Source organism: Nicotiana attenuata, unplaced genomic scaffold, assembly GCF_001879085.1.
Source record: "Nicotiana attenuata strain UT unplaced genomic scaffold, NIATTr2, whole genome shotgun sequence".
In the NCBI taxonomy this organism is placed as follows: Eukaryota; Viridiplantae; Streptophyta; class Magnoliopsida; order Solanales; family Solanaceae; genus Nicotiana; species Nicotiana attenuata.
The window spans coordinates 261,531-271,127 of record NW_017671431.1 but is presented as its reverse complement, the minus strand read 5'-3'; the positions used below and the strand labels follow the sequence as shown (position 1 = coordinate 271,127).

At 34.2% G+C, this 9,597-nt stretch overlaps 1 protein-coding gene across 2 annotated transcripts; it reads left to right on the top strand.

The window, feature by feature from the left end:
• The first annotated feature begins 2,964 nt into the window (after positions 1–2,964).
• LOC109208252 lies at positions 2,965–8,228 on the top strand. Of its 2 annotated transcripts, none has more exons than XM_019371333.1 (5): positions 2,965–3,034; positions 3,181–3,255; positions 5,885–6,021; positions 7,119–7,223; positions 7,455–8,228. In XM_019371333.1, the coding sequence occupies exons 2-5, from the start codon at positions 3,184–3,186 to the stop codon at positions 7,879–7,881; spliced, it is 741 nt and encodes a 246-aa protein (XP_019226878.1). In that variant the 5' UTR covers positions 2,965–3,034; positions 3,181–3,183; the 3' UTR covers positions 7,882–8,228. The 2 variants fall into 2 exon arrangements, with proteins under 2 accessions (XP_019226878.1, XP_019226877.1); XM_019371332.1 differs by having other exon boundaries at positions 2,976–3,098.
• The last annotated feature ends 1,369 nt before the right edge of the window (positions 8,229–9,597 follow it).

Below are 9,597 nucleotides of genomic sequence, written 5' to 3'. Positions count from 1 at the left end.
AAGGTTGTATTTTACTTAAAAAGAAATTTCTACTAAGTTTTAAGTTATTAACTCCCCTGTTAAAGGTAATAATTCTTCCGATGTTGTATTTTAAATTTAAAGGGGTATTTTCTTACTCAAGTGATTTCTAAAAATAACTTCATCTTTTCTCGCCTATTTTCCAAACTTATTTTGAGATTCAGATTTAATTTCTAATATGTAAATAGGACTTCTTGAACATCTTAAGTGCATTTGTAAGGACATTCGGTATTGCACATCTTGGGGATTTTGATGTCAAGCGTGAGATGGAAAAATATGTGGGCACGAGGTGCCATACGTGTTGAAAGTTCGAATGTTGAGATTATTATATGAGAAATCGAGGTTTGAAATGGTCGGGATGGTGTATTAAACATGGTGTGACTGATTGAGTTGACATTGTTTTTTTTAGTTGGATGCATTCTTACTTGTCTCTGTCTCTGTTATATCAGTGTTGAATTGTTTGGATTATCTGAACTACGTGATCTCCGTTCGTTACTATCCGTTTTCTCCCTTTATTGTTTATACTGTTTGTACTTGGATTTTTTCCCGCAGTTGATATTACCTCGTTATCTTTATCTTGATGTTTATTATCATATCCTGTTAATTTTATTTGACCAGTAGGTGTCCTGACTGTTCCTCGTCACTACCCCACCGAGGTTAGTCTTGATATTTCCTGGGCATCGCCGTGGTGTGCTCATACTACACTTCTGTACATTTTTTTGTGTACAGATCCAGGTATCGATCGATAGTAGCTGTGCGGGTCGTCGCAGTGGGGACTCACGGTAACCTGCTGTTGCGTTCGCAGGTCTCGGAGTCACCTTCATTTGTAATTATTTCCATTTGCTCTTTTGTTTCGGGGCAGAGATGTATTATTTTGTGTAATTACTCTTAGATGGGCTTGTGACTTGTACCACCGGTTTTGGAAAATTTTGGAATTATTCAGAGTTGGTTAATTTAAAGTTAGAAGGCATCAATGTTATTTCCGTTTATGTTAGGCTTACCTAGTTTAGAGACTAGGTGCCATCACGACTCCTTCGGAGGGATTTTTGGGCCGTGACAATTCCACACAAGAAAATAAGACAAAAATGTCAGATAATAGTATCTTAAACTAAGATATAAGAATACAAAATATATTAAAGCCCCAAAATGATTGAACGTAAAACCCTAATAATAAACTAAGACAGATACACATAGAAGGGAGATAAACAAGCCAAATTAAGCGGATTAAACATACCTTTTCAGAAAAATGATTCTTGAATCGGCAACATCGACTAACAGTAAGTAGTGTCTCTTAAGAACCTTAATTGGTCTTGTTGGTTAAAGGAAGGGAATGAGAGAATCGATGTGTTGGGGCTCTTTTTTAATTAAAAGATCGGATGGGTCGGATAAAATTAGCCGGTCGGTGGGTCAGTTAAAAAATAAGGGGTGGGTTTAGTTCATTTAGTAAAAGGTTGACACGTGGATATTTTTATTTTAAAATTAGGAGTAGACGGTAGAAGGGCATTTTAATTTTCGGGCACAAACGATAGGGACTCTTTTAATTAAATAGTATAACGGGGGACACATATGATTTATTTTAACTAGTAGAAAGACATATATTGACCTTTTCCATATATTTTAACTATAGTTAAGTGATGAAAATATATGAGCAAAAATATTATTATGCATAATAATTAATTTGATGTAAATATTGAATCTGAATAAGCCTACTATCGAAAAATTATTAGTTATATTTTCCGTAAGCAAATTAGTACAAAAATTGGCCAATTTATAAAATATTAGCAAATACTAACAATATTAGCCAATTAGTTATTTGTAGCTAAAAAAAAATGTTAAATTTTTGCTTTCTTTTGAGTGTGTATTGTTGGAATAGATTGCGTATATCTTAAGGAGTTGAATCTCAATTTTGGAATGATTTGATAGACTTTTTAATTGAAAATTCGAAGTAGAAAATGAATATGGAAAAAGATGATACGTGTTACACACTATGTATTATTTGTGTATAATATATATATATATATATATATATATATATATATTATGTGTATCATATGTATATCCATGTATACATGTGTGTGAGATACATGCGTGATACATGTTTGACACATATGTCGCATAAACAAAAATTAAACTCAATTTTAAATACGAATTTTGATATCAAATCGGTTCAAATCCCCTTCAATCTTGCTCAATTTTTGTATATTGCCTTATATATATGTTTTCAACGAATTCCAACCATACCCAATGAAAAAATTATTCTTTGCGTAATTGTTTTTAATATTTTATATCATTGGTAATGAATTGCCTTCAAACTTCGCCAAAATTTGTATATTACCTTATCTGTGTGTTTTCAATGAATCATAATAATATCCATTAGAAAGAAAATCTTGTTTCGCCTATATTTTTTGAATGTTGAATATCATTGATAATTTTTGTAGGTTATTTTTGATAGCATAACTAAAATTGCTAGTTGTTGATAAATATTACTATCTTTTTTGATATATTACTGCAAGATTCCCTAATTTCTTCTGTGTTCTATATCTTATAAATAAATATATAAATTCTTGTATAATTTGTACAATTATTATTTACGACGAGCAAGAAAAAAGACAACCAACTATCTATTTGGAGTATTAATGCTATACTTACCTGGACGGGGTCAATGGGCGATCAAGAAGGCCCATGGCCTAGACTGGTGATTTCTATTGCACTTTGAAGGGATGCTAGCCTAAGGTCGGTCCAAGTGGTCGAGTCATGATTTGTGAGTATTAATGCTGAACTTTAGCCACGTGTTATAATACCCTTGCATCAAACCAAAAGTGAACAGATTGCTTGTTTTTTCAAAAACAAAAAACCCAAAAATAGAAGAGAAAAAGAATAGATTTCTTATTTTGTTCTATTTTTATTTTTGTTTTCCTATTAATTTATATCTTAAGGCGGCAAGGTAAGGCGGGGTAGGCGGGGGGGCATCTATAATAAGATTCTTGTACGTATTCTGCATCGGCTTCGTTCCCCGGTTCGTTTGAGGCCTCTCGCTGGAATCAGCATAATTCTCCAGAATATATTTACAGGAAATTAAAGTATATTAGCTGAAACTAGCAATAGTAGAGTACATATATTTCTCCTTTTTTACTTTTTTTTTTTTTTTGCTATCTTTATTAGGCGATGGCTGCAGTTGTGGAGTTTGAGGATCAGCAACTCGTGAACGACATCTTAGATCTATCTATTCAAGACCAGGTAATAATGGGGTTTTTACTATGTTCCTTTGTTTATCTTTTTTTTTTTTTTAAATTTACATTTTTACGTTTTTTTAACTTTACATGGTCTTATTTGATTATAAATTTATGTTCCAAAATATATTTCAATTGAAAATATTATGCGAGTACAATGATTTTGAAGTACTGGGTTCCTAAAGTGTGTTGCTGAATAACATAGAACTTTATGTGTTGCTGAATTCGAAATTCTATCACGACCCATTTGATTTATTGGGTTCGAGATGTATTATTTGTACTTGTTTAGTGAAATTTTTAACACATAGAGGATCAGGGCCAATAGAGGCACGAGTTCAATATTTAAGGTTCTTAGCATTACACCAGTTATATTTTTAAAATTATGAGTTTGTATCTATTATTTGTTGTAATTTTGGTAGATATTCCGTGTGGAAAGTACTAGGTTCATTTGAACCTGCTAACATAATGTTGGATGCGCTCCTGTGAGTCAAAGTTACTGGATGAAACCAATAACATGTATGCTAGGTCCGCCCTTGTTGAATAAGCTGGATATTTGATTAATAGAATTTTACCATTATCTGTTGATAAGGAGTGTTACTCATGGAAATATGGTCCTTCTCCAAATCATTGTTGAAGAACAATGATAACAAACTAAGTATAATAATGCACAAGTGTGGTCTAGGAAGGTAGCGTATACATGGACCTTACCCCTACCTCTACTTGGTGAAGGTCTCTGAATCATTGTTGAGGAGTTTTGCTAAATTTTGAAAAAAGTTCATGCTTTAATTTTTAGTTAGTTGGAATTACTTGGTTCTAGGGGTAAATAGATATTCTTGATGTAACTTTCTTTTGGCGCCCATAAAATAGTTTATTGCTTGCACTCAAGGGTGTGACTTAGTGGTCAATGAAGTGGGATGAGAACCATGAGGTCTGAAGTTCAAATCACATCGGAGACAAAAATACTAGGCGATTTCTTTTCATATGTCTAAGCCTCGGTGGGAGGTATCTGATGGAATTAGTCGAGGTGCGTGTAAGCTGGCCCGGAAATCACGATTATTAAAAAAAGGATTTATTGGTTAGTCCTAGTAATGTGAGCTAAGGATTTGGTGGATATAATTGCTTGAAGCCTGTTAATGTGATTAAATCTTTCAACCAGTTTCTACATATAGAATAAATTCTATTACTTCTGGTTTAGTTTTATGTAGCGAGAGGGCTACAAGGAAGATTTAAAAATGTGAAGAAGATAAAAACCAAATGATGAAGAAGCAAAAGAAAATTTGAAATTCAAAACTAAAATTGAGTATAGAATGTTCGAGACTTGGCTTATTAATTCCAGTCGCTACTTCGAAATGATACAAGTGGATTTATTTATGATAGCGGGATGCTTAGAGGCGTGCTATTCTGAAGCAGGCCCATTTGGACAATGAGAACCTATCTGAAAGGGAAAAAGCGGACTAAAATGTTAAATTGAAAACTCATTAGTAAAATATAACACTGGATGAAAACCATAACATGTATGCTAGGTCCGCCCTTGTTGAATAAGCTGGATATTTGATTAATAGAATTTTACCATTATGTGTTATTATTCATAGCAATATGGTCCTTCTCAAAATCACTGTTGAGAACTTTTGCTAAATTTTGAAAATAGTTCATGCTTTATTTTTTAGTCGGTTGGAATTACTTGGATCTAGGGGTAAATAGATATTCTTGATGTAACTTTCTTTTGGCACCCATAAAATAGATTTATTGCTTGCACCCAAGGGTGTGGCTTAGTGGTCAATGAAGTGGGTTGAGAACCATGAGGTCTTAGGTTCAAATCCCATCGGAGATAAAAAACACTAGGTGATTTCTTTTCATAGGTCTAAGCCTTGGTGGGAGGTAGCAGGTATGTCTAAGCCTTGGTGGGAGGTAGCAGGTATACCCTGGAAAGCAAGTATCTCATGGAATTAGTCGAGGTGCGTGTAAGCTAGCTCAGAAACAACGGTTATTAAAAAATGATTTATTGGTTAGTCTTAGTAATGGGAGCTAAGGATTTGGTGGAAACAATTGCCTGAAGTCAGTTAATGTGATTAAATCGTTCTACCTGTTTCTACATATAGAATAAATTCTATTAATTCTGGTATAGTTTTATGTAGCGAGGGGCTACAAAGGAAGATTTAGAAATGTCAGGAAGATAAAAACCAAATGAAGAAGAAGCAAAAGAAAATTTGAAATTCAAAACTAGAATTGAGGATAGAATGTTCGAGACAAGGCTTATTAATTCCAGCCACTACTTCGAAATGATACATGTGGATTTTATTTATGAAAGCGGGATGCATAGGAGCATGCTATTCTGAAGCAGGAAAGAAACCCCATTTGGACAATGAGAACCTATCTGAAAGGAAAAAAGGCGGACTAGAATGTCAAATTAAAAACTTATTAGTAAAAGTTGAATTGAATTAGAAGGCTTGGCTCCTACAATGGTTACAAACATAGCCTGAACCTCATGGTACCACATTATAACATTGTGTTAGTTTCTGTATTGTGGAGTTGCAGTGGCCTGGAATTATATTCGTTCTTTTTATCGTATGGCTTACAGCTGTGTTGTTCAAATACACGATACATGTAACCTGATTGATATGGGTTTTGATTTTCAGACTAACATGAAGAGCATATCTGAGGAAAAGCACGAAGTTGATTGCGAGAGTAACCATCACGGTGTGTGTGCTATCTGTTTGAATAAGATAGTGCTTCAAGAAACTGCTCTTGTTAAAGGTTGCGAGCATGCCTACTGGTTTGTATATACAACCGATCTCTTCCATCTATTTACTGCCATTTTGATCACCAGATGCTCCTGATAGGATCCTATTCAATTTACTGTTTTAAATAAATTGGTCACATAAAGTTTGTCCATAGCTAATTGTTCTACACTTTTTTGTTAAGTCTACTGCAATTTGACCTGCTTGACTTTGATAGGATCCTAATTCAATTATTCTTACATTCACATTTCACCTAACTATCTAGAAAGATGAAATTGTTGTTTCTTGTTATTATGGTTATCAAAACGGCAGTTAATGGATGGTAAAGTAACTTTGAAAGGAAGAAAGTTACATTCCAGGGGTCTCAGTTAATGTATACATTAAAAAAAAAAATCAGCTGTCTAAATAGTGTAATTTTCCGATGAAGGGGTATCAGTTGACACCCTTGGAACTATGTGGCTCCGCCACTGCCTGGAGCACCTCTCAATCAGCTAGAGGGGGAATATTTGAAGAAATTTGTGTGTGTTTTTTGTCAGCTTATGCTTTGAAACCCTTTGCCTTTTTATATTGGTGAGGAAAGGAAGGAAAATGAGGAAATATTTTCCATTCCCATTCATCCAAAATATATATATTTATTTTGGCGGTGGGGGTGCAAGAGTAATGATTTTGTGGCACTTATCTCTAACTTCTTTGGAGTCAGCAGAAAGCTCTCTTACTCTAAATCACCAAAAAAAAAAAAAAAAAACTGTTTCACTAGTTCATATTAACAATCCTTTTGTTGATGTTGGTGGATTTGGTCTAAGCCATAACGTATGGTTGAATTTTGTACATCAAATTGGCCGGTTCTCTATTCGAGTCTCTATAATCGTACTGTTATGTTTTACAAGCTTACTTGATAAAAGAACAAAGGAATAAAGCAGTTGCATTTTAGTGTGAATGTGACGAACTTCATTAGTGTCTTCTTATCTTGTTATGACTTATGATCCAATCTGTATTTTTATGAAATAATAATGATCTTATAGGGTGTGAATTTGTCTCTAATTTTGGTCCTTTCTTTTCTCAGAGCAAGTCCATTCTTGTAATAGTGGAAATGTCTCGACATTAATATTTATCTCCTTACTGTGGTGTTCAGTGTGACATGCATCCTTCGGTGGGCAACCTACAAAAAGGAACCAACATGCCCTCAGTGTAAACATCCATTTGAGTTTCTCCACGTCCATCGCTCACTTGATGGAAGGTAACTGATTAGTTTTGGCTAAAGTCCTTATCTAAATATTTATGATACATGATAATGCAATTAATATGCTAGTGTGTTAGTCTATATACATTCTTATTTGATTGTTTATCTCTGAGATGGTTTAATCGCTTGTCACGTTCGCAGGATTTTTTTATTTCTAGTTTTGTTTTGGATGTCCCATAGTTGTGGTAGGTGATTCTTAACCTAAGAAATGAAACTTTTTTCCGACAGCATTCAGGATTACATGTTTGAGGAGAGTGTGTGCCTTCTCCTCAGAGCATCATGGTTCAAGCCCCTGATTGTGGAGGAAAAAAAAGAAGTTGATGATAGCATGGATTATCTTTATGCATATGAGGATGAAGATGAAGAACTAGAAAACTTCTATTTTACTAGTTCATCCCATCTCCGAATAAGCAACCGGAGATGGGGAGACAATGGATATGTCAGGGCAGGAAGGCAAGAAGCAATGCCTGTTCCTCGAGCAAATTCCCAGTACGTAGGTGCTGGCTCGTCACGCAGGACTAAGAAGAAAGAGGCTGATGCTGCTCCTAAAGAAGCTGTAGGCCGGCGTGCAAAGAGGGCACTCAAGCGCGAAGCTGCTGATAAGGCGGCTGCTGAAAAGCACCAGCAGCATTTGGTGAGGTTGGGCCGGACGTGAGTTCTGCTCCTCTCTCTAAACTAAAGATCATGACTTAATGTATCGCCACTGTAGTTTCTCGTTTCTCTCGACTCTCGACTGTAAGATAATGACACAGTTTAGATGCTGCATTGTCTAAATGGGATGAGCCATGTTCGTGCCCTGTTATATCTTTCAGAGATATAAATTTATGACAATGGGAAAGCAAGTTTCTTATTTCCATCATTAATGTATATTGTTAAGTGATTTTTAATGATTTAGCTTGCAGAGTGATTGTTTCCAATCCAGTTGTTCTATGGTCCTAACGTTGTGATAGCATACCTGGAGGATTTCACAGAGTTGTAATTTGTACTCTTGTTTGATTTTTCTGATCTGCTTATGCTTTCCTGTCTATTGGAAACAGCCTGTCTATCCTCACAAGGCAGGTTTGCGTACACACTACCCTCCCCAGACCCTAAGGTGTAGGATAATACTGGATATGTTGTTGTTATTTGATTTTTCTGATCCAAAACAGTGTGCGAAGCTTAGTCTGGTTGCCATCTAATTTATGTTTACATTTTTGTCTTTTACTAGAATGAATTAAAAGAAACATACTAAAATAAATTGTAAACTCAGTTGTAATCCTATATAACGTTAGGAGAGATTAAAGTGTCCATATAAGTAAAGTACTACATGAACTTGAGGCACTTGAACCGTGTTGTAGTGAGGGTGTCTATGGAGCAGTAGTAGTGGTCTTTAAAAGCCAGAATTTTTTGATGATTTAAAAAAAAAAATTGTGAAGGTTAAATTCTACAATTAAGCATACCCCCTTGTGAGTGGTTGACTGTAATTAATAGATGGAAAATTAACCGTGTCATAAAAAGCAGAATATCATTTTTTAAAACTAACTATTTGATATTCGAAATTTATTGAACCAACAAATAAAGATTTGCATTGCATAGAGCTCGTGAAAGTGCAACCAACTAGCACTAGAAAACGATAAGGGAAAATTTACCGAAGTGCTTTATAATGCCTGATTTAGTTTAATAGACTCTATGAGTTTGTTTCTTAACCTATATCATCATTGAGCCTAAATAATGCATGTACCAAGTAAAATTGTATTTTGTCTTATATAACTTTTCTTCTTTTCCTTTTCAATGTGAAATTTGTCTATCCTAGCATGCTAAGTCAAATAAGGGAGCCAATCACAACTTGTAACATAATTAAATGATGTAACATGTCAAGTCAAATTAAAATGTTAAAAAAAAATGCCAAGTATACAATGACATGTTACGGCCAATTAAATGTGATTTAAGTTGTCGCTAGTGAAATTTGATTGGTCGATCACTCAAGGGAACCAATTAAATAAATGAAAATAAGTGCATCCTCATCGGCCATCGCATCTCCTCCCTACTATAACTATAAATAAAGGTCCTACATAAGTCAAAAAAAGTCATAAAAAATTACAAAAAGAACAAGAAAGAGCCTTGAAGTACAAGAACTTCAAGAACCTCTTTTTATTTTTCTTTCCCTACTTTCTAATTTTACCAGAATTAAGAAAGGTGGAGAAATTTAAAAAAGAATAAATTTTTAAAAAATAGTAATATAAGTTAAATATAAAAAATAGACACAAATAAGAGAAAGAGAAAAATGATCTAAATAGTCTTTAAAGTATGTGCTTTTTATCCATGAAATATAATATTAAACATCGACAAAAATAGAACAATTTTGTTTCTAAGTGGATAGAACGTAGAAGTA